The sequence below is a fragment of the Mugil cephalus genome, chromosome 20, assembly GCF_022458985.1.
Source record: "Mugil cephalus isolate CIBA_MC_2020 chromosome 20, CIBA_Mcephalus_1.1, whole genome shotgun sequence".
NCBI lineage: Eukaryota > Metazoa > Chordata > Actinopteri > Mugiliformes > Mugilidae > Mugil > Mugil cephalus.
The window spans coordinates 13,823,570-13,847,802 of NC_061789.1; the positions used below are offsets into that span (position 1 = coordinate 13,823,570).

Genomic DNA, 24,233 nt, shown 5'->3' on the forward strand with positions numbered 1-24,233 from the left:
TGTCAAAGAAAATGATGACAAAATAAACCTGTCATAAGAAGCCAGACAGTGAATGCAAGCTTTTATTCAAGCAATGGCAGTGGCAGGTATTGTACAAACTAAAAATGTTGTTAAATTTTTGGCCATCCAAAAATGTATAAAATACAGTAATTATTTATTATAATTTGGTATGTTCTGCTTATTATTTAAAATACAATTTGCTTATTTTGTAACAGAACAGACGGTATGTAAACTAGACAATCATTCCAATTTATACTTGTGTTCACCTACACTTTTCAAGCAGGTTAAATATATATCATAATAAATGAATCCTTTATTTCTATACATTTTCTTCATCAGATGCACACACTGCACAAAGCGTAAAGCATTAGAAATGAACTCACCTGTTTGCTATTAACAAAACTTAAAGATGGTTTTGTCAACATGTGCATATGTGATTTAGTTTTTGAGACCACGAAGACTGATTTGGCTTTGTTGTTCTGATTTTGGCCACAATTTGTACAGTATTGCTGGTTGGATGAACACAGACGACCCTTTTTTAAACCCCCTCACCTCATTAAGATATTAAGTATTTTAAGAAAAATATACCTTAATTGAAGACAGACGGACAAAGGCATCCTCATATTTCTAGTTGGTGACATGCCAGCTAATCTTCCACGAGTTGGTTTACATCCAGCACGGAAGTGCTGACAAGATTTTAAAAAACATCAATAAAATTGCAGGGTAAACATTCCCAAATCCAACAAAGAGCCAGACAGAGCAGCTTATATTAGCTTGAAAGAGCAGTGAAAAAGATTTAAAAGGGATTCATTAGCTGTAAAATCAATTGTAATTTAGTTTTTCAGCCTGGAATGAGCCCTTTATATTCACATTGGGAGTAAGTTCAAGCCACTCTAAACTTTACTGGACACTTGTAAAGTGAAAAGGTGAGGGAGGAGTGTTCAGTGCAATCCTTAAAATCACCCCTAGGTGGCACTTTGTTGCAACCATTAGTCCTTTAAATAGCACACAGCTCGATGGGAATGAGGCAATTTCCAGGGGCTGGAGGCTGTAATCCCCTAAAATTAATGTCGTCAGTTAGAAGTAACGATGCATTTATTGCCCCGGGAAGTAAAACCTGTTAACTACATACAGTTGCTGAGCGCCTTGTTGTGGCTGATAAACTATGACTGGTCAGTCACAGCCCTGTAAAGGGTATTGCTTCTTTTTGTTTTTCCTCTTTACGGGGAAAAAAGACAAAGTGTTGAATATGAGCCTTGTTACATTTGGTCAATAGGTGCACAGGGGGAGGAGTTTAGGAAACGGTCAACTGTACCATTTGATCAAAATTTGCCAACCCAGAAATGTCAATGGAGAGCTTCTATGAGCCCTGCCCTCGTCGCCCTTGTCCCACGTATTTACAAAACCACATTTGAGGCTACAACGCAGTCTGTATATAAAGGATATACACAGTCTATATACAGTCTATAATGACAAAACGTTTCATCTCACTTTAAACAGAACAAGTCATTTGGTGTAAGCAGCACAGGTAATAGCATTGTATATGTTTAAGGAACATTAATATGTGAAGCATATACCAGGAAATTTTACTCTGGAAAAATAAATAAATAAGTTACATTTTTCCCCTTCATAGCCACACAAGAAAGGCTCCGATGGCTTTTTTAAATCTGAAAGAGAAATAAATGTTTGTGCTCAAGAAGGAATTCTAATTTTTTTTTCTCATATAGTGCATACTTCATAGACAGTTATTCTGGTATTGTCAGGCAGTATTAGTTTAGGTAAGATACACGTCACATTCATTCTACTGGTAGTGTAATGTATACTACAGTATTTTATTCCTTTAATTCAGAATGAGTTTAGTTCACCGTTTGTGGGTATTAGGCTAAAGCTGGGAGTTATTCAGTGCTGAAGAGACACTTCAGTCCATTTTGTTAAGATAATAAAAGTTTTCCAGGTCTAGTCTCTACAGGGCACACTCACAACATTCAGTGTAGGAAAGAAGCCCAACAAAGAGGACGAGGGACTCGTCTGTGCTTTCAAAACTCGTGTCTGTGATACATGTCTGGATCATAGTATTTGGTGACTACCACTCTGTTGGCAAACTTGCGTCCTGTGAGAGCTTGCATGGCTTTCTGACAGTCCGCAGCAGAGACGTACTCCACAAAGATCTGCGAAGAGGAGAAGAGAAATTAAAATGCGACGCGCACATCGTAACGTGGATGGGAAAAAATCCAAAACCCGAAGAGACGGTACCTTTCCGCAGCCGGGCACTTCCACGCCGTCGACGGGCCGGGGGATCTCGATGGAGCGGACGCTGCCGTACTTGCAGCACTCCTCGCGGATGTCCTCCAGGATCTCCTCGTAGTCCTCGTCGTCCACCAGCTCCTCCGGCATCACCATGTTGAGAAGGCACAGCACCTCTGTGGGCATGCCGGAGTTCTGCAGCCTCTGCAGCCCAGGCACCTGTAGCGTCACCGGGGTCTCTATGATGGAGGTCTGCCAGGCGGGCGGGGGGAAGAATCACAACAGCATTACAGATTAAGATTCTCAAAATGAACCTTCAAATTCCACCTCTAACTCATGATCAGGTTCATAAATTGAGGGATCGAATGTATTTTAAAACTATATATACACATGTCAGTACCTTATTAAACAACTAGAAGTACTTGTACTCACAGGATTAGCGTTTTTAGCTCCCACGCTCGCTCTCTGGACGATCAGCTTTTTGTCACCCAGCTGCATCCCATTGAGCCCAGCAACTGCCTGATGAATAACAAAGAGGCTCTAAACGACGGGCCTAACAACGAACCGGCTAACTAGCAATCTCAGCAAAGATCATTACCGTTACCTGATCAGTGGCACTGACGTCGACGTATTCACAAAAGGCGTAACCTTTCGACAGTGACGTCGCACTGTCCTTCACAAGATTGAACGCTTTGAGCGGCCCGAAGGACGTCAGGAGCTCCTTCACCTGCAAACAGGAGTCCGACGGGCGAGACGTGAGGCCGAGCATTCGCCGCGGACGCTCATGTGTTCGTCTACTGAGCAAATTCTAAGTGTCCATTTGATACTCAAAAATGAATGGAAAAAAAATGTATGCGATTAAACACAATGTGCCAAGTACATACTGTGTTCCTGTGTTGCATCATGTAGATTTAGATACGGTTGTTTGTGAAGAGAAGAAAAAGGAGGTGTGGAAAATTATATATTGAGGTGCAATCAGTTACCCTGCAGGCTGTTTGATTATTTCCAGAGATTAAGTCTGGAATCCAGAAAATGTCACAACTTCCCAAATTTTGTTACATTTCGCTCAAACGCTATTCAAATATAGGAGGCTGGAATCAGATATTTACTCATGTATCAGTATCCTTGTCAATGAATTAACTAGGAGTGTCGTTTAGACAGTAACACATATAAAAATATACTAATAATAATGTTAATTTGAAAAGATTAAAAGACAACTGGTCGTATTTACACTGACCGCAACAATATTCTTACCTTTAAATTAAAAGCTTAATATAACCCCCCAAAAAAACAACACCACCTACACCAACAACTTCCCCCAATCGTTACTATCAGCCCTTCAAATTCCCGAGTCCTAACCGCGCTCCAAAAGCATGGGAGAAAGAAAGTAGCCAGTAATGGAGCCTGCCGGCTCGCAGTGTATCCGTGTGAGGACCAGAATGTCTTACTTGCCTTGTGTTACATGTTGGCATGGCAGCAGTGGATGAGTACTACTGAACAAATTATGAGCGCAGACTTAACGATCTTACAGGCCCCTAGCTGGGGACAAAGTGGGGGAACAAAAATGAAAGAGCTGTGAGTATCAACGACTGCAAGTGCTGAAGAAAATAAGTCAGTGAATAATAGACATCAGGCTGCATGTGCTCTGCAAACTAGTTCAGAGTTAGTGAGACAGAATGGACAGTTAGAATTAAATTCTCTGCGTAAATATGCACACCATATGCCCACCTGAGAGCCACAGCAACTATTAACCAAATATATACTCTTTGTCAAAGTAAAAGTCCACCCTTCGTTTCCAACTATAAAAGCATTTCTGGAGTTGTTTGGTGACATTTTGCTGTGATGGCATCGTGAATGAAGTCTTCACTTTTTTTGCATCAGATGTAAACATCCAGATTCCTCACATGTCCTAAAGTTTGGTCTTTTTACAAAAGCCACATACAGCGAGGGCCTGTTCAGCATTAAAATCCAATCTGGGCTATCCCGCCCCAAGTGGCCAGATTTAGGTACACGTGTTCGGACCTGCCATTAACATGCTTCTCCAATTGCAGTCTCCAGATCTCTGGATGCAAATAAATCCGGAAATCATCTGGGGTGCAGTAAAAATATTATAACAGTGGCTGTCTCTACGGCTGCTTTAGGAACAGGAACAGCGGCGTTTTATGAGTGTGAGAAGTTATTTCTATCCTGAAATAACTTAGACCTGCACAGTTGGACCTTTTTTTTGTCAAAGATAGAGCTAAAACAAAAGCTGCTGGACTTGTTTGATGCTCAGCGACTGCCCTACAGCAATTGATGATCTTTTAGATTTTATTTAAAACATCTCTCAATACTCACCTACACTTAAAGAGTTTAGGCTCTTGGCCAACTGCGGAGGAACCTGACAGACTCAGTGTGTAATATGCGGCTCAGTGATTGGCTCAGCAACGATGGGGGCGTGGCCTACTGTGTACAGGAACCTTAGATTGACAGGTGTAGTGTGTGAAACTGCGCGCTGTTGAGGCAGCTCTTGTATCGCCGAATGAGTGAAGTGCTGACTGAAAGAAAACGTCTTCTGCCTCCATTTGTCCCTTTACTAAAATATGTTGGATTCATGTTAATGTGTATTTAAAGAAATTTTAATTTGCAGGGGAAATTTAAAATATATATAAATATAAAAAAATGTCTAATCAACCAAAACTTTTGCGACCCCTCTGCAGGGTCACAAGCCTACAAATCTGAGAAGCTGAAACCAGAACATATTTGGTAGTTTTGCTCAACAGTCAATTTTCTTTCCAATTAAACTTTAAAGATCCATCGGGAGGACGATGGACACCACAAAACAAAACGAACCACCAAACAACAGAACAGTCCAGAAAGGCAAATCACTGTTGCTCACAAGCGTTTCTTCAGGTGGACTTTTACCTTTGACTCAAATGAAAAACACCCCACATATAAAACTGCACGTCACTTCATCTTTAGCCTTTGATGTGAACATACTGAACTTTGCTTACCTTTCTTAAAGCAGTACGCTTAGCATGAGAAAGGTATGAGCTTATGACTTTAATTTATGATTAATGACATAGTATCGCAGATTTAACAAAAAAAAATGAATCATTCACTTCATTTACTTTGAAATATTTTAAATACACATAGTTAGGTTTCCAGTTTGTGCACCGTGGAGTCAGGGGCTATTTTGACCTCTACAGGAAGCCTTCGTACACATTCGGGTATTAATAGAGGAAATTAAAACCTATTATGAGGATGTTTCAGCGCGTTTAAAACCTCAGCATGTGAGAGAAACGTGAGGAGACATGACTGCGCCTGTGCGGCCGGTTCTCGGTTTATTTACCTGGTCGTCGTTAAGGTAGTTAGGCAGGCCTCCTATGAACAGTTTGTGCGGGGAGTCGGGGACGACGGTGGAGACGACGCCTACGGGAAAGGACGGTCAGGTCAAGACAGATCGGGGGATTTTCGAGGTTATGATGGAGGCACCAGAAACAAACCTGGGACGTGGAAAGCGGGCTGCTCCGAGATGCCGGGCAAAGGCCGATAGTCGTGGGGTCGTCGGATCTTCAGCGACTGGCCCTGGAAAATGATTCCATCGAAGGCCATGGCCTGCGTGGTCTCATCCACGGATCGGAACTAGAAGAGGAAGCGGGGAAAAGAGGTCGCTGGTAAATCTTGATGATTACACTGATGGAAATAATCCATCATAGAGATCCAGACAGTCTGACAGTCTGTGTGAATGAGAGGATATATACTGTAGGGTTTGTCCTTAGCTGCTTTCTCTTTTCATTATAGTTAAAGCTCATCTGAGCTCAAAGCGCTGGTTCATCTGTCACGTTTGTTGTTTTTTAGCAGATGTGCAGCAGAAGCCAGAACTCTGTGTGAACAGTGGAGAGAAATGGACTCTGACAACGTCCTGCTGATATATATACGCAACAAGACCCAGAGCCTGAACAGCCACACCAGCAGCTCTGTGACGCTCTGCTGATGTTTAGCAGATACAATCAAACACCAGCTTACATGCGTTTTACAGGTAAATAATCATAAATTAAATTCAGCCCAGGGAGTTCATCCTGAGTGGATACGAATGCCTGCGATAATAATAATAATGGTGGAATGAGAAAATGTCAGAACTAAAGTGCGACAATTTTATAATTTTAATACGCTGCAATTAGTGTAAATGGCAGGGCTGTTCAGAACCGTTCAGCACACATACTCGGAGTGAAGCGTTATCGGTTCTGTCTTCCTGTGATCCCTTTATGTGAGATATACACCGATCAGCCACAACATTAAAACCACTGACAGGAGGAGTAAATAACATAAATAACCGTCTTGTGACAATAAAACGTTCTGTGAGGAAACCTTTGGACCTGGCATTCATTCATGTGGATGTTATTTAGACATGTACCACCCAGCTAGACACCCCCACCCATTAGCAACGACACTCATTGATGGCAGCAGCCATCCCCAGCAGGATGCAGCCTGACACAGACACACACAAAAACCGTTTAGGAACAACTAAAAAAAAAACAGCACAAGGTGTTGACGTGACACTAGGACACTGGAACTCACTGTTAAGCCTTCTTGAGGTGTTGGCTAGGCTAGTTAGCTGCTGTCTCCTTGTTGGTTGTTAGTGGTAGCTGACGGCTAGCCTGCTGGTCGGCTTTTTTTTTTTTTCCTGCAGTTGGACTGGGTTTTTAAATGTGTTTCGCAGACGGGGTGTTGGTTGACATGTAGTCGCATATCCCATCACTTCTTACCTACTGCTGTTGGCTAGACTAGTTAGCGGGTGTCTCCTTGTTGGCTGCTAGCTGGTAGCTGACTGCTAGCCTGCTGGTCGCTTTTTCAGTTGGACTGGGCTTCTAAGTGTATTTTGCCTCGGATTTTGGCACAAGGGACTGTAAGATCTCATCCTGTGTAATAATGAATGACCTGGCCTCCAAAGTCTCTAGTTCCCAAACTGATCAAGTATCTGTGGGATGCACTGGAACAAAGCTAATCTAGGGAGATGTAGACTTATATTAGAAAAGCTTCAACGCTCACTTTATCCTGTCACAATTCAATAAAGGTTAATCAAGTTTAAAGTGTGTGGCTCAGCAGTAAGAACCTGGTTTATGTCTCCTCTAATGTGAATGTAAGTGTACTTGGACTCTTTTGAACAGAATTACCTCTAAGAAAGCAAAGTTCTTGTCCTGATTAATCTGCACAGCGAGAACGGGGTTGCTCGGGGCTTGTGAGAGGCCAGCGAGACGCATCTGAGCGTTGAAGAACTCTGCCATGGACTCCTGAGAAGAAAGGAACCAAAACAGAACGACTGGAGACACTGCAACACAAGCAAATCAGTGTTTGGTACAGATATGACGCTACCTCGGTAACACCGAACGGGATGTTTCCAACGTAGAGGCGCCTGGCTTGTCTTGTCATCTGACTGCCAACTATGGGCACTTGCGTCGGCGCTGCAGCCACTCCAGTGGTGGTGGATGTTGCCAGCAGAGCTATTGTTGGTATCTGGCCGGCCGCTGAGGGAACATGGACAGACAAACTTCTACTTGACGGGGAAACAGTCGGACGGTTAGAATGCAGCGTGAGGAATTTAGTTTTCATGAATGACTTTTTGCAACCTCTGATGTCATTTTATTAGCCGTATATAAACAGATGTCCGAGTTAAGACCGAAGACAAATAGAAAACCATCATTATTCACGTAGCGGCTCGCAGTTTTACAGTTTTCGAAGTCGCTGGCAGTGTTCTCGACTATTTCTGGAGACTGACTCAAATATTTTCCATCCAACAACATTTATTTAAAAGGTCATGGTTGGTTTATGTCCGCCCCTAGACAAGGAACTATTTTTCTGCTCAGACATCAATGAAAATGCTTTTTAAATTGACGAACAAACATTAACTGGATGCATCACTTCCACAAAACAAGTCCACAACCAGGAAATATCTCAAGACTGGATATAAACTCAGAAGAAGAACACCAGGGCCTAAACAGGCAGTGAGAGCATGACAGGTACCTTGCATAGCTTTATACTGCATTGGTGTGATGTGTTCAAAGCCAGGAGGAGGAACATCCCAGTACTTGCAGGTCCTTTTCTTTCTGGTTCGTCGAGGAGAGTGGCTAGACGCCAAAAAGTAGACAAAATAAGAGCTCAGTGAAAACATACGACGTGTGTTGGGTTTTCAGAATAAAGGTGTTATCATTCAATTCATTGGATAGTTTTCCTTTGAAACATTTCTAAAAACGTAAACATAGCACTTTGGATATTAACGGCATGAAATGAAAAGTGAATGATTAACTAAACTTCTTCCTACAGATAGAAAAGTGATCTGTTTTTACTTTGTGAAGACACTTTCTGTAACATCATCAAGCATCAATGTCTCCAGCTGTCACCTGTGCTTCTTGTGGTCCCGGGAGGAGCTCCGTCGGTCCCGGCTCTTCCGGTCCCGGCTGCGACTCCTTTTCTCTCGGCTGCGGCTCCCTCGGTCTTTGCTCCAGCTACGGTGCTTGTCTCCACGGGCGGGAGATCCACTGCGACTCCTCTTCTTGTGCCTCTCTCTTTCTCGCTCTGTGCGGACAGAAAGAAGCAATGTGGTTGTATTTATTCGTACTCGCTGGGAAATACCACAATACATGTGACTATGGCCCAGATTAACTGTTATTTTTATTGAGTTTGAGTCTTTCTAGTGTGAGGAAGTGTTTCCAACAGTATTTATTATTTTATTACAGTTTCTTTTTTTCACAAATGTCAGTATTGGTGTTTATTTTAAAAATTTGACAATTTAAAAATTATATACCCGTTTCATCCTTTGTTGTTCATCACCTCTGCTGCTTACACTGATGTAATTTCCAGATACCATACAAATTAAAACAGGACAATTTCCACAGCAAGATAAACTCAAATTGCTTCTGTGTTGAGGATATTTCTGTGAGAAATACGACAGCTGAGTGTGGCCTTTCTTCTGGTCATGACTCAAGACCTTTAATCTAATCGATAACAGGTACTCCACGTTTCTGAACAGACCTGATGCACCTTGAGCTGGAGCTGTGCTTTGATTAAATGTCAACTTTTAGATGTGGTATGTTTGGGTTGTTATTCTCTCTCTGAGTCTAGGATCTGTGTCTATGTTTTGCAGTACTTCAGATGTCACTGCTCTACCTCAGTGTATGACAGTGTACTATTTATTTCCATTGTAACAAGTGTTTTACACAGTTAAACTGTACAATGGGAGAAATTAAAATAATAGTTTGTCCTTTAAAAGGCCAAACTAAAAAGCAAAAGCTGAAACGGCTGAAAACGTGCTTTATACTGTATTTTCTATGTAAAAAATAATTAGAATTATTCTAAAAATTCTTGAAGATCAAAAAAATAATTAGAATACCTCCTTAACATAAATAACAATGTATTTGTTTGTCATGTTACATCAGTTTTAATGGATTTTGATTTTTTTTTTTTTAAGAATATTTTTATGCCTTGAAATAGTCAATAAAAGACGCCGAATTGAGAAATAATCAGAAACATGTCATGCTCATTAATTTCCACCCATATGAGCCTTGGCAGAGATGAAGATATCGTAAAAAGGTGAAAAGGGTCAATGGAGCTTTGGACCGTGGCGCCTAGCGCAGGTGAATCCCGTGTGAAGTCACGCCGGTGTCCGGACTGCGTTCAGAACCGTGTGTGAGGGGTTAGCTACAACTGTGTGGAGAGGACGGAGCTCGTGTTAATTGAAGCTAGGGCAAACAACGTAAAGAAGCTGAGTCACAGCGGGGACAGCTTCACGCTAAAGTTGCGGTCAGGTCGCAGTATTCATTCATAAAATCATCTGGGGAGCTAGCGGTGCGCACCAGCGCGGCGCAGCTAGCCCGCAAAAACAAACACCAGACAGACAGACAGACACCGCTAACACTCACCTTGTCGATTCTCGCTCAGCTGCTTCTCAAACTCCTCGAAATCAGACATTGTATTCGTTACGCGTGTGAAAATACGGCAGCTCCGATGCCTCTCGAGAGAAAAAGATGAACCTGTCAGCTGTCTCAGCGCCTCAGTGCCGCAAACCCGCTGAATGCTGCACGGACGGAGTCGACCTGAACACACGACATCCGCTTTCCTCTTCGAAATAATACCAACCGGAAACCAAACGATGTTTCTATTTATTCAGTTATTAGCTTTTACATTTTTTAACCATAAACCACAGGTGTTAAACATACGGCACGCGGGCCAAAAGCGGCCCGCCAGAGGGTCTAATCTGGGCCGCAGCATAAATCTGCAAAGTGCGAAAATTACATAGAAGACTGAAAAATTTCAGCAGACAGCAATGTGCCCAAATTGCACTTATGTTCTTTAAAATATATATATATATAAAATCTTTTTTATTATATTTTCCGTTCACATACAGCAATACTCGATACATACAATGTATCCAGATGAACTTGCTGAAAGGGAGTTTGTCTTACAGTGAATATTGAAAACAACAACTAACTAAAGCTAAGACAGCCAGCCACCTAAACCTGCAGTCCTAGAGACAAATACCAAATGTTTTGCAATTTTCTCAGAAAAAGAACTGAAACTATTAATAGAGAATCATCATCATTCATAGCTGCTCAATTAATTACTGGATACAATCATTGCCACTTTACATGAATCAACATGTGATAAATATATATATATAAATATGCAAATTAAGTTAAAAACCAAGGACTGCATCTGATCTGCAGCCATACTGCCACCTCCGCCACTCTGTTGACCATGTTGCTACTCTCGTGTGCTGCTATTTTAATGTCACAGTTTGTATCATGGTGCTGTTTCTTTACACTCTACTGTCGATACTGTTTTACTCATTCAATACTTATTTATGGGGGATTATTCATTTCACATTTATGATACCGTAGGCCATGTTACATATTGTTAGCCTAAAAGCATAATTGCCCAAGTCATGTTTTGACTTACTATTACAATATAAATAAAAAAAAAGTATAATGGGTTTGCTAAAACTTGTTTTTTTTTCTTGTTTTTTACGAAAATAATTAAAAATTTGACTTTATTATGCTATTAGGCTAATAGGGTAATGACATGATAAAACAATGTTCTGCTTCATTTAAAAAATCATCTATTATTAATATGTGCGTCAACCATGAGCACTGGTATGATCTCATGGTTCAAAAGTGGACACTATACTTCTGCAACTTTTTTAACCAAAAAAGGAATATTATCGATAAATTGTAAATGAACATAGATGCTACGTTTATACCATAGACCATCTATGGTTTTAAAGTCATGCATTACTGTATGCATCACATAGAATAAGAACCAGTATCTGGAAGCTCCTCCTCTACCGCCTGTCATTCTAAACATACCACTTTGACAACATGCATGGAAAATAACTGACTCAGCTGTGCTGCTATTAAAAGAGCTCAAATCCCAAAGTATTGCTGTGGCAGGACGGCCCGGCTGTCATGTCACGGGAGCACTGCTGAGGCGTGCAGCTACAGCTCCTCAAGAGAGGAATTAAACCTACGGAGGCCCGAGAACCAGTAAGTGGAGGCTGCTAATTCATTTATTGCAGTGTTGAGGGTAGCGTCAGCTGGCTGAGTCATTCAGAAATGAACTGCTTCTTCAAATCCAGCAAGTAGTGGGAAAGCCTGAGGGAAAACTATGCTTTATGATGTTTGATTTAAGTTCTGAGACTGAAGTGATTAGAAAAATAGTTCAGTCATTTCCACACTTTGCTGTGGAATAAGGCGGCGTGTGCTCTGTGACTCTGAGTCATTGTGAGAGCTACGCTATCTGTTTCTAGGGCAGTTTATAATTAGAAGCCTCTTCTTGGATAAACAACCGGCGCTCGGCATGGTATACCTAAACTGAAAGGTTATCTTCCAGCTCCTAGTTGGACACAACTCTGAGTGTCTCTCTTTACACTCAGATGAGAGAAAATTGGCACAGTCAAGAATATAACACTCTGAGCTGGTGGATGGATTATGAAACAAACGGGCCATCGAACAGAGAAATGTAACGCGCCCCCAAAACCTCCTACTTAAAGAGGCACCATTCAGACCGGAAGAGTTTCACATAATTTTAGTTAGTTATTTCATACCTCTTTGTAATTGTTTCTTGTTTCTTTGTTGTCAGTTCAAGTTTGTTTATATGTAATTGTGTTTCTTTGTCGTAAAGTTGTGTATTTTTGTTCCTTTGTATTCATATTGAATCACTGTGTAGTTTTTTGGTGGTTTCCGCTCTTAGTAGCTGTTATTTGTAGTTGTTTTGAGTTTGTTTTGCGTGTCTTTGTGGTTGTCTTGCTTCTCTTTATTGTTGTTTTTTGTCTTTATTAGTAGATGTTTGTTGTCTTGTGGTTGCTTTGTATCTCTTTGTGGTTGTTTTGTGTATATTTGTAGGTGTTGTGTGTGTCTTTATAGGTATTTTGTTGAGGTTGTTTTGTGTCTTTATGTAGCTGTTATGTTCTTCTTTAAGGTTGTTTTGTGTTTCCTTATGGTTCTTTTGTGTTTATCGATGCTACCAATCACATCTAAGCTTTAGTCTCATAATTTGGGAGTGAGATTTTACTGAATGTGTACAATTACATAAATACACATATCCACATAATAATGTCATTATGTCTTCATTGTGATCATTGGCATACAAACGTGGTTAAAAAATGTTGTCTACGTCTTTGTTTCAGAATCATAGGAACTCATAGGTGTAGCTAAAAATGGTTGTTGAGAGTGAGATGGAGTCCAATGTAACGGAGCCGGAGAGCTTCTGGGTATGAAAACACTTGTTCTGTAGACGCTAAATCGTGATTGACATCTCATCCCATCTCATATGCATCGCCCATGATTCAAAGTTACTGTTTACATCCTTAACATTACCATGACTGTCATGGTGATATCAATGACAGTTTATGACGGAGTGTTCATTCTTTCTTTTCTAGTTTGTTTCTGCCGGTGTTGTCAGTCAGTGTGGCTTAATACAAAGACTTAATAAACACAAAGTGAATTAACACATCATACTTCGTTTGTCACCAACTGAAGTGTAAAGATTTACACTTCATTAGGTATGTTATCCCAAACACACCTAGCTTGGCATGATACATTTTTTTGTTGTTATTGTGTTATTTAGTGACCGGATTCTGTTTCCATTCCATCCAGAATGTTTCGTTTAGCATCTTGAGATAATATGTTCAAAGACGTGATCTTTTCAGCGTACCTTCCAGGAGATGGACTCCTGGGCCACCACTGTCATCTTGCTGCCCTGTGTTGTCGTGCTGACTGCTGGATTTTTCTACGTCTACGGTGCGATTGTCGGCCTGCTGTCCAAAACATCAGTGCGCAATAAGGTGGTGGTTATAACGGATGCACTGTCAGGGCTTGGAAAAGGTAACACAAGTGCAGTGCAAATTTCCTACGGTATTGTTTGAATGTGACATGACGGGCGCTATGTGTTTTGTCTGAAGAATGTGCAGGTGTGTTTCACAAAGGCGGAGCAAGGCTCATCCTCTGCGGGAAAAGCTGGGAGAAACTTGAGGAACTTGCGGATGATTTGGCAAATTCCTCTGATCCCACAGTCGTGAGTCAAATGTAACAGATCCTTTGCCGTATCGGAGGGTCGGAGGCCTCCTAGGGTCTTGTTTTTGGTGACAGTGTTGGTCATTTTAACACTTTAGACCAGGGCTCTTCAATGTTTTTCAGGCCAAGAACCCCCACATTTATGGAGAGATTAAGTAGGGACCTACCAACTATATGTGTTCTATATTAAACTTGGCCTAGTCCTATTTATAAATATACATTATTATTATCATTTTGCAATATTAAGCTATCCTGTATCCCTTTACTAAAATATGTTGGATTCATGCAGACCCCCTCATGGTCGCATAACCCCTGTTGAAGACCTATGCTTGCAGCAGCACCTCTTTCAGATAACAGAATAGGCAACTAGGACCTGAAAGGAGCAACCAGTCAGCAGTAGTGCTGGGAACATAGGTGTTTAACTGGCCTCACCACTTAACTGTCTCAACTGATAAAAAGTGCAATTATTCTCAGTTCATTTCGACCACATCACAGGTTATATATGCAACAGTGCCTCCATGATTAATGACAACTTATTAAATGGGTCAACAGGCTAAGTACACTGGGATTTCAGTTAATTAAAGGTCAGATTTGGTGTATTTGCACTTTGAAAGAATACATAACGTAGCTAAATTACTAAATGAAACTGCTGTAACAGTTCATGAGCCAAACTTTCTGTATTTTTTTGGAAAGTGTAAGCTTTCACTGTTTCCCCTCCTCAGACATTTCCTCCGAAGCTAGTCCTGCTGGACTTTGCAGACATGGAGAGCATGCCTGAGGCAATCGCAGAGATCCTGGAGTGTTACGGCTGCCTGGATATTCTCATCTTCAACAGCAGCATGAAGGTTAAAGCACCAGCACAGAGTCTGTCTCTGGAGATGGACAAGCTGCTGATGGACAATAACTACTTTGGGCCCGTCACACTGGCTAAAGGTGGCGTAAAGATGGAAGCAGGTGAGGCAGCGTTTAAGCCCGCAGAGGTGTGACGGCTCTGGTGGCGTTTCTGTTTCAGGTGTGCTGCCCTCCATGATCTCCAGGAGAAGTGGTCACCTGCTCCTCGTTAACAGCATCCAAGGGAAGCTGGCCGTGCCTTTTCGCTCTACTTGTGAGTTCCCACGTTCCTTTGTAACCTAAACATATTTCGTTTTTTGTTTTAGTTTTTTTGCCTGACCAACAGTTACGTTTATTAGCATTGGAAACAGAGGGAATAGCAGCTATTCAGATTTCACAAGCTGGCACCAACTCAACTGAAAAAAACTGAAATGACTTAGGCCTGTTTTCTGACTAACGTTAGCATTCAAAGCTAGTGTTAGCATAAAAACTTTGACACCAAAACTAACTTTAGCATCAAGAAAACTAAAGTTAGCGTATACATATAAAATATTAAGCACAACAAGCTAAAGTTAGCATGAAAATAAAAGGCCAATTTTCGATTACTAAAGCACAGAAAAGCTAAATTTAGAATAAACGCAGACTTTAGCATTTAATGCTATTCCCAGCCCAAAAGCTACAATTAGCATGAAAGCTAGTATTGCTATGAAAACTGACATAGACGTAAAACAAAAAGAATAAAAACTCAGTTAGCTTAGGCAGCATAAAAAAATAACTCTTGAATAAACAACTAAAATTAGATTTTTTAAAAAAAAACTCAGTGTTGATGGTTATTTTTTATAAGTGTTGTCACAAATGGACTCTGGTTTCCAGATGCAGCCTCGAAACATGCAGTCCAGGCCTTCTTTGACTGCCTGAGAGCCGAAGTAGAAGAGTACGGCATCTCAGTCAGCACCATCAACCACACCTTCATCAGCCGCTCTGAGGCAACAGAGGCAGCGTCCTCCAAGTCCACCTGGTCACGTGAGTTAAAGAAGAGGAATTGGGATGACGTGGAAAGCAAGCATAACTTTGAATTCTGAATAAATGAATCTCCTTTGCAGTGCTGTACACTAGGAAGCCCCTCGGCGTCTCTCCAGATGAGGCAGCTACAGAGATTGTGAAGACTTTAAATAACAAAAGGAGGGAGGTGGTAATTGCTCCCTCGCTCCCGAAGGTGGCCATTTACGCCAGGTCCTTCTTCCCCAACGTGTTCTTCTCTGTGATGGCTGCGGGAGTGAACAACGCCGCCGCCGCTGCTGAGAGGACCTAAACATGCTGTGATATCAGGATATCTGTGATAACAAGTTTTCACTTATTATCCATTGGTGATTTATGGTGTTGAACACATCATAAATCGGTAAAAAAATATATATGAGGGCTGGAATGATCGGGGCGATTAATATGCTAACATGTACATGAATTATCACCAATTTATCTGCCAAAAATATTTCACGTCAATTCGTCAACCCTCTCACCTTAGATTGGGAGTACATGTGTGTGCTTGTGGCTCGACAAGTGAATGTGTTCTTATTTTACCAAAGTAATTTTGAAAATACATTTTTTTGCAGGTTTAATCACCAACGATCATAGTTTTACTATTTATTCTAGCGATATGTGGACTTATGGGTCAGTAACCTCAACACAGAATGATCTACACATCTTTATTTTAAGAAATGTGCTTTATAAATCAAATTATTATTCATGTTATAAGTTTAACTAAATGACTGTTACTATTTAGATACTTTTAATTAAAGAGTTGGCCCATGCACAATAGAAATACTTAACTAGAAAGAGTCATACAAGTTATTATTTCAAGTTTAATAACGGATATACTGTATTAAGCTATTAAGGCCAAACATGTTGTAATTTAATTCTTCATGTAATGAATAAAACATACAAAAAGACGACCGTTGTTTTTGATCTCGCAAACTCGTCATGAATCAGTTGTTACTGAAGATATACAAAAGACATGTCACACAAAGATTTGATTTAATATTTATTGAATTGAATGTGGCCAAATTGAATTTAATTTTAATTTAAAATTCGATTTCATTTAATTTACAGTGGAAAGGTGTTTGCACCCTTCCTGATTTCATATTTTTCTGCATGTTTATCACACATAAATGTTTCAGATAATCAAACTAATGTGATTAATAGACAAAGATAGCACAAGTAAACACAAAAATCAGTTTATATGAAGATTTTTATGATTACGAAAAAAAAAATCCAAATCTACTGGGAAAAAGTGATTTCCCCCTAAACCTAATAACTGGTTGGGCCGACCTTAGCAGCTACAACTGCAGTCAAGCATCTGTGATAACTTCCGATGAGTTTTTCACAGCATTGTGGAGAAATCTTGGTCCACTCCTCTTTACAGAATTGTTGTAGTTCAGCCACATTGGAGGTTTTTTCAGCATAAACCCCATTTTTAAGGTCATGTCACAGCATCTCAGTAGGATTCAGGTCATGGTGGTGAACAGTGGCCGGCCAAACAAATTTAGCCCAAGAACAAAGTGACAACTCATCCAAGAGACCCAACAACAACAACAACAACAACATGGGCTCTGTAGCAGCAGCACAATGATCCAAAACACACAAGCAAGTCCACCTCTGAATGGCTGAAGAAAACCAAAGTGAAGTCGCATGCAGTGGCCTAGTCAAAGTTCCGACCTGAATCCTACTGACATGCTGTGACATGACCTTAAAAAGGAGGTCCATGCTGGAAAAACCCTCCAATCTGGCTGAACTACAACAATTCTGTAAAGAGGAGTGGAACAAGTTTTCTCCACAATGCTGTGAAAAACTCAGCGGAAGTTATCACAAATGCTTGACTGCAGCTGTAGCTGCTAAGGTCGGCCCAACCAGTTATTAGGTTTAGGGGGAAATCACTTTTTCACAGGACCATTAAAAATGAAAACCTTCATTTAAAAACTGTTGATTGCTGCCTGCTCTCTCTTTCTATTAAATTCCTCTTGGTCACTAGTTTTCTTACCTTGTGCTGATGTAGCATTTGAATTTACCCAGTGGGGATCAGTAAAGTATTACCTTATCTTAACTTACTCTGTCTTACCTTACCTTACCTTACTTTACCTCACCCCTACCCTATCTTATATTATCTTACCTTACCTTACTTTACTTCACCTTATCTTATATTATATTACCTTACCCTATATTATCTTATGTTTCCTTACCTTATCTTATCTTACCTTTTCCTATCTAACCTTATCTTAAATTACCTTATCTTGTCTTATCTTACCTTATCTTTGATTAATATTTAAAACTGTCATAAAACATCTGATCTGAAACATGTAGGTGTGACAAACATGCAAATATATTATCTTAAATCGAATTTGATTAAATGTCCACATGTGGACTGTGGGAGAAACCGGAGTACCCGGAGAAAACCCTCGGACACATGGGGAGAACCTGCAAACATACAAATTGCTCCACCATGTGTCCCATCCTAGGATCCATGGAGTCCTTCGTAGCCTTCCTCACTCCATGGTGTCAACCCTGCAGCTGAAGGTCCTCTTCACCCAAGAGAAGAAGCGTTTGAAGCAGTTCTTCTTTTTCTTCTTCTTCTTAGGGACTTTGCCGCCATCTGAAAAACAGCAAACGTGAAATACTCCAGCCATGCTCAGATGTAAACACAACAACAATGTGGAATATTTTGACACTTTGAAAAACAAGTAAATCTGAATAGTTCTCACCTAAGGTGACAGACTGGAGGTCTGTGTCCACATGGTTGCTGGTGGTTAAAGCAGGAGCTGGTGTAGGCTGTGGACTAAACAAACAAACGAACCCTGAGTTAGTATCTTAGTCCTGTTTAGAGCCAGGTTTGTCTTCTCTGATGGAGGAATGAATGTCTCTAAAACATTTAAAGAAAGATTTTTACCTCAGGTATGGATCCTCATGAGGCTCATCTCCCAAGTGGATCCTGTTCTTGAGGAATGCCGGCTGAACCAAGATGACTCCTGGTGGCAGAGCCTCGTGGCTGCTGTTGAATGAAAATATACCATTAATCACTTGCAGTTTGTATAATGGGAGCACACAGTGTTTTTTCTTATACATGTAATGACTGATGTTGCATTGGGATATGGACTAAACACACAACTGCATCCTGAGTGTGTATGCTAGTCCTGTTCAGGGCTCAGTTTGTCTCCTCTGGTGGAACCATGAGTTTTCCTTGAAGAAAGACGTTTACCTCAGGTCAGGGTCCTCATTAGGCTCATCCTCAAAGTGGATCCTGTTCTTGGGGAGTGCCGCCTGAACCAAGATGACTCCTGGTGGCAGAGCCTTGTGGCTGCTGTTGAATGAAGGCATACCATTAATCACTTGCAGTAGCTGTCAAGATATGGGAGCAAACAGTGTTTTTCTTATACATGTAATGACTAATGTTGCATTGGGATGTGAACTAAACACACAAATGCACACTGAGTGTGTATGCTAGTCCTGTTTAGGGCTCAGTTTGTCTCCTCTGGTGGAGCCATGAGTTTCGCTAGAAGAAAGACCTTTACCTCAGGCCAGGGTCCTCTTTAGGCTCATCCTCAAAGTGGATCCTGTTCTCAGGGTCTGCAGGCTGAACCAAGATGACTCCTGGTGGCAGAGCCTCACTTATACTGTTGAATGACAACATACAATGAATTACTTTCCCTACAGGCAGCCGTCTAATGTTAACCCTGATGAAGGAGGAATTTACACTAACTTGTCTTCAGTTTGAGTCCCCACGTCCATGTGATTGTGGCTGGTGGTGCCTTCAGGTTCACTGCTACAAAAAATAAATGAACCTCACATGAGTTTATGATCAAAAAGCAGAGTACACAAAGATGCAATGAGCCAAATGAGTCATATATCACCTGCTGGGCCCACTGAGGTCGGAAGTGTTGTTCAGGTAGCTTTTGGTGATGAAGGGATGTTTGAGGATACCACTGGGGGTGATCCTGTCCTTCTCATCCCACTGGAGCATCGCCTTCAGCAGCTCAACACACTCCCTCCTCTCTTCAGCCTCTGTAGGGTTATCTGTCTCCAGACGCATCTAGATCAGGAAACATTTGGAGAACACAACTGTGGTCAAGACCTCCATAAAGCATGAATTACACAATGAATGTACGTCCCTTTTCAGCAGTTGGGTACAGCTTCATTAAACACTTACCGCTTTTGTTTCGTCCAGGGAGCAGAACGTGTAACTCCTGTTGTTTAGTGAAGACTCCTCCTTGCCCCACTCCTGGCAGTATTCCTCATTGGTCTAAATGAAGACAAGATTCCAAATATTTGAAATACTGAGTTATAAAACCTTTATCTCATTACATAAAGGAAGGTCAATTATAAAATAGCTGCCAAAAAGTCCCAGCTTGTGTATTGTACCTTCATCTGCCACTGGCCGTCTACTTTCTTGTAAAACAAACCCGTTTTGCTCCCAAACCTAAGTAGATGCTGTGGTGGTGGACCCAGGAGATCAGTCATGAATCTGAGCTGCACACATAGCACATTACCATGTTAGTCATGAAGCTTTGTTCTGGTCAAAACATCTTGAAACTCTAAAGTTAGTTCTGCACAAACAGTTAATTACAATTTCTTAAAAGAATAAAAAACGTTGGAATGAAAACACTGATTTCACTGATCTTGTCTCGTCTTCTCATCAGTTTGTCGTCAAGTTAGAAATAAATTGTAATGCTATAGTTGTGTGCAATGCAAGACTCCAAACTGTACATAGTAGAAAAGATCAGCTTCTCGTCAAAAACAGCTTTAAACTAACTACGTGTGTCATCACTGTGTTGCATCTATCGTCCATTACTTACTGCCGTGTATTCTGTCTTGGATGGAAAGAGTCTAACACCTAACATCAAGTAAGCCATGACACAGCCCAGTGACCAGATGTCAATGGCCTCTGAAAATGGCAGCCCCAGTATGATTTCTGGAGCTCTGAGTAGGAAATAAACACATTTAATTAAGTGAGTTACATTTGAAACTTAAGAAAAAGCTGAACAAGTAGAACTCCATCAGTATAAAATATGTAAGCAGCACTGAAGTGATCACTGTTACCTGTATTGAGGTGTCTGGAGAGGCTTTCCTGGTGTTGTATTCCACCTGAACATAGCTAAACCAAAGTCTATTAGTTTGATCTTGAAGGGCTGGCTCACGTGATCCACCATCATGATGTTGTTTAACTTCAGGTCCCCGTGGATTACACCAACACTCTTCAAGGCGTCGAAAGCTACGGCCATCTGCAAGTAACAGAGGTCACGTCAACATTGATACTGATGCTTCTTTTTCACATGAAAACCAAAACAGGGTATTATAATACCATTGAAGAACATAAAAATAGGTGCAAGACAGAGTTAATAGTCAAACCTGTTGAATAACAATCCGGATGTCCTCCAGTCGCATTTTCACTTTGGTTTTGAACATATTCAGATACTCCTCAAGGGTGATGTCCAACAACTCAAAAATCAGGCTCATTGTCTCGCTGTCGGAAAAAGCCCCCTGATATTTGATGATGTTGGAGGAGTCCATCTTGTACTGCATGAGGATCCTCATGATACGAGCCTGAGGAGACATGACGTTGTTTTCAATTTTTGGATCAGTTGTACAATCCGAAGTTTTTAAAATAGACTTTTTTAGGTAGCTGGTGACTGAGCTTGAGACAATGGGGACAAATGTTGTACAGTTTCATTAAACACAAAACTTAGAAGTAAACATTATTTGTCAATTTCTCCAACCATTAATATGTCCTGACTATATGCAATCAAAATGAGCAGTGTCTTACCTCCCACTGTGCATGTCTGATCTGTGTGAAAACCTTTACTGCCGCAGTCTCGTCACTTTTCTTGTTCGTGCACTCAAGCACCGTCCCGAAGCCGCCTTGTCCCAGGATTCGCACAAACTCATAGCCCGTTGGGACCGGGTAGGAGCAGTGTGAGTCGAATTTCAGGGAGCTACTTGATGAAGGACTGGATGGATACATTTTTATTTTGTCACACAAAGCTGGAGGAGAAACGTTGACAAAAGAGATTTTATGAATCTACATGACTTTAACACATTTGATGAACTATCTACAACAGTACATATTTTGTTTAGGAAAATGCACCACTAATGCACTACACCACTGAAATGATTAATATGTAGTACTAAAGACAAGAAAAATTAGATTATAATAGTTTTTTGTGAGCTTCTCTGCTTGGACATTGGAGGCTTTCTCAAGCTCCAAAATGTTTGCTGAGTAACACAGAAGAGTAGAGCTACTTACTTGTCTAAAAGTTATGTTGTTTCAGATCGCGTTGAAGTGATTTGAAGATAGATGTCGTTAATTCGTCGCTCTTCTCGTCGCTCGTTAACTCTTCTGTAGATGAATGTCTTGATTCTGATACTGATTTTTGTCTAGTTGTGCTGATAAACGGAAACAGAACGGCATGTGTTCTAGAACACCTCTGTGATGTCACTGTGATGTCATTACTGCACCTGGCCCATGTCACAGAATTCCGAAGGAAGCAGAGAGTCGGTTCAGCGTACACAAACACTGGTGTGGTCATTGTACATTAGCAGTATATTAATATCTGACTACACATTAAAGTGGAACTTAATATTCTACCACTGATAATAACATCACCAGTCCTGAACTCTGCCATGAAGCAGCTTTACTGCAGATTCACAGTGCTGTTCCCTTCCTGATTTCTTATTTTTTGCATGTTTGTCACACCTAAATGTTTCTGATCATCAAACTATTTCAAATATAAGACAAACATAACACAAATAAACACAAAATGCAGTTTTTAAATAAAGGTTTTTATTAGTAAGGAGAAAAAATCCAAACCTACATGGCCTTGTCTGAAAAAGCGTCTGCCCCTCCTGTTAAAACATAACTTAACTGTGGTTTATCACACCTGAGTTCAGTTTCTCTAGCCACACCCAGGCCTGATTACTGCCACAACTCTTCTCCATCAACACATCACTTAAATAGGACCTGTCTGACAAAGTGAAGTAGACCAAAAGATCCTCAAAAGCTGGATATCAATAGATCCAAAGAGATTCAGGAGCAAGTGAGAAAGAAAATAACTGAGATCTATCAGTCTGGAAAAGGGTATAAAACCATTTCTAAAGTTCAGGCTCCAGTGAACCACAGTGAGATTCATTATCCATTAAACAGTAATCGCAATATTGAGGGAACAAATCGCAATTAGATTATTTTTCAAAATCATTCAGCCCTATTTTTGACTAATATTTGTTTGATGATCTGAAACATTTAGGTGTGACAAACATGCAAAAAAATAAGAAATTAGGAAGGGTGCAAACATTTTTTCACACCACTGTACTAAGGTGGGTTATTCCAAACAACCTCTCTTGGGATTCGGGATGCACCAATTGTGAAACTCTGTGCTGACACCGATGTTTAAAAAAACTATTTATATTTTTACACATTACACAATATTTACACATTACTGAACTGTTGTTAAGTCGCTCATCTCTTCATCCTATCATCCCATTACGAATTGAATCAGAGTTATCTTTAACCTCGTATATTTTTCGTACAGAATAAAACATTACAGTTCTTTGTTTTACTTTGGTGCTGTCTGCAGGCAGTTTTTTCCTGCAGGTGCCAACTAGTGTCTTGGTGGTGTTTTTACAAAGTGAGCCAGTGTTTATCATAAGAGAGGTGTCTCTGATTCTATCGATAAGCATTATAGAATGTTTTGGTTAAAAGGGGGCATGAAACAACGGGACAGACACCAACATATTAAAATATGTCAGAGGACGAGGCAGAAAGGGTGATTTTTCTATCAGGGTCTTTGTCAAATCTTAACAAATATGAGACACCAAAAGGAGTGGCTTAGAAAGCCTTCTGTGAGTAGTCTGTAACTTTCAGGATTTATCTGAATCTGATAAAAGGCTCCACCCACCGGCCAATCAGCTGTTCGGGAAAGAATCATGCGTCCTTTCATTGAAGACCCGATTGAGATTGGAGCCCAAATCACGGGAAGAGTGTTACCGTGTGAACGCATCTTTCAGGAGATGAACACACAAAAAAAAGAGTATATTTTTGCCATTTGTCCCTGCTAAGCTCAAACACAGCTCAGAATCAGGATCATTTCATTCAGGGCAAGAACTTGATGTATTTTATATGATGTAATAGTGGCATCAGCTTCCATCTTTATTGTAGCCCATGTAACATTATAGAATTAAGAAATCCAACTCCTCAGAGGAAATTATGTTTTTGTGCTTGGATTTTAATTGCTCGCATGTTCTTTTTACTCCAGAGGGGTTACATCTGGGGGAATGACATAAATTGTCATACTCACGATTCATCTATGCAGTGCAGTGATTGGGTTTCGTGGCTTCATTAAATCTAAACTAATTGAGCCACTGATGTGTAATTTGCGCATTTATGCAATCTGCGATCCTTTACCATGCCTTATGGCGTCTCTTCAATGCAGCCGCGATGTTTGACTTTTCGGGATTTTCAAGTGAGATTTACTTTTTCTTCTTCATATTTCAAAACTCACACCACAATCTATGTGAAGACAATCCAATCAAAATATTTACAAGAAATAGGAACAGAATAGCTGCACATCAATC

General features: G+C 40.6%; 3 protein-coding genes across 7 annotated transcripts; 1 reads left to right on the forward strand and 2 right to left on the reverse strand.

The window, feature by feature from the left end:
- Positions 1–48: 48 nt before the first annotated feature.
- On the reverse strand, positions 49–10,315 carry LOC124998448 (splicing factor U2AF 65 kDa subunit-like). The gene is made up of 11 exons (XM_047572864.1): positions 10,143–10,315; positions 8,625–8,799; positions 8,248–8,351; positions 7,600–7,751; positions 7,401–7,517; positions 5,730–5,868; positions 5,576–5,655; positions 2,849–2,971; positions 2,677–2,763; positions 2,254–2,496; positions 49–2,168 (listed from the first exon to the last, which is right to left on the reverse strand). The coding sequence occupies exons 1-11, from the start codon at positions 10,189–10,191 to the stop codon at positions 2,037–2,039; spliced, it is 1,401 nt and encodes a 466-aa protein (XP_047428820.1). The 5' UTR covers positions 10,192–10,315; the 3' UTR covers positions 49–2,036.
- A 1,287-nt stretch (positions 10,316–11,602) lies between these two features.
- On the forward strand, positions 11,603–16,568 carry LOC124997239 (dehydrogenase/reductase SDR family member 7C-B-like). Of its 5 annotated transcripts, none has more exons than XM_047570803.1 (8): positions 11,674–11,762; positions 12,905–12,988; positions 13,427–13,601; positions 13,679–13,791; positions 14,513–14,723; positions 14,803–14,895; positions 15,495–15,644; positions 15,725–16,568. In XM_047570803.1, the coding sequence occupies exons 2-8, from the start codon at positions 12,935–12,937 to the stop codon at positions 15,931–15,933; spliced, it is 1,005 nt and encodes a 334-aa protein (XP_047426759.1). In that variant the 5' UTR covers positions 11,674–11,762; positions 12,905–12,934; the 3' UTR covers positions 15,934–16,568. The 5 variants fall into 5 exon arrangements, with proteins under 5 accessions (XP_047426761.1, XP_047426763.1, XP_047426759.1 ...); XM_047570806.1 differs by lacking the exon at positions 11,674–11,762 and adding an exon at positions 13,157–13,279 and having other exon boundaries at positions 12,973–12,988; XM_047570805.1 differs by lacking the exon at positions 12,905–12,988 and having other exon boundaries at positions 11,603–11,762.
- A 2,579-nt stretch (positions 16,569–19,147) lies between these two features.
- On the reverse strand, positions 19,148–22,028 carry LOC124997886 (homeodomain-interacting protein kinase 1-like). Its single transcript, XM_047571919.1, has 10 exons — positions 21,910–22,028; positions 21,430–21,647; positions 21,015–21,209; positions 20,706–20,887; positions 20,462–20,585; positions 20,028–20,135; positions 19,816–19,908; positions 19,520–19,698; positions 19,369–19,431; positions 19,148–19,282 (listed from the first exon to the last, which is right to left on the reverse strand). The coding sequence occupies exons 2-10, from the start codon at positions 21,625–21,627 to the stop codon at positions 19,177–19,179; spliced, it is 1,248 nt and encodes a 415-aa protein (XP_047427875.1). The 5' UTR covers positions 21,628–21,647; positions 21,910–22,028; the 3' UTR covers positions 19,148–19,176.
- Between the last annotated feature and the right edge of the window lie 2,205 nt (positions 22,029–24,233).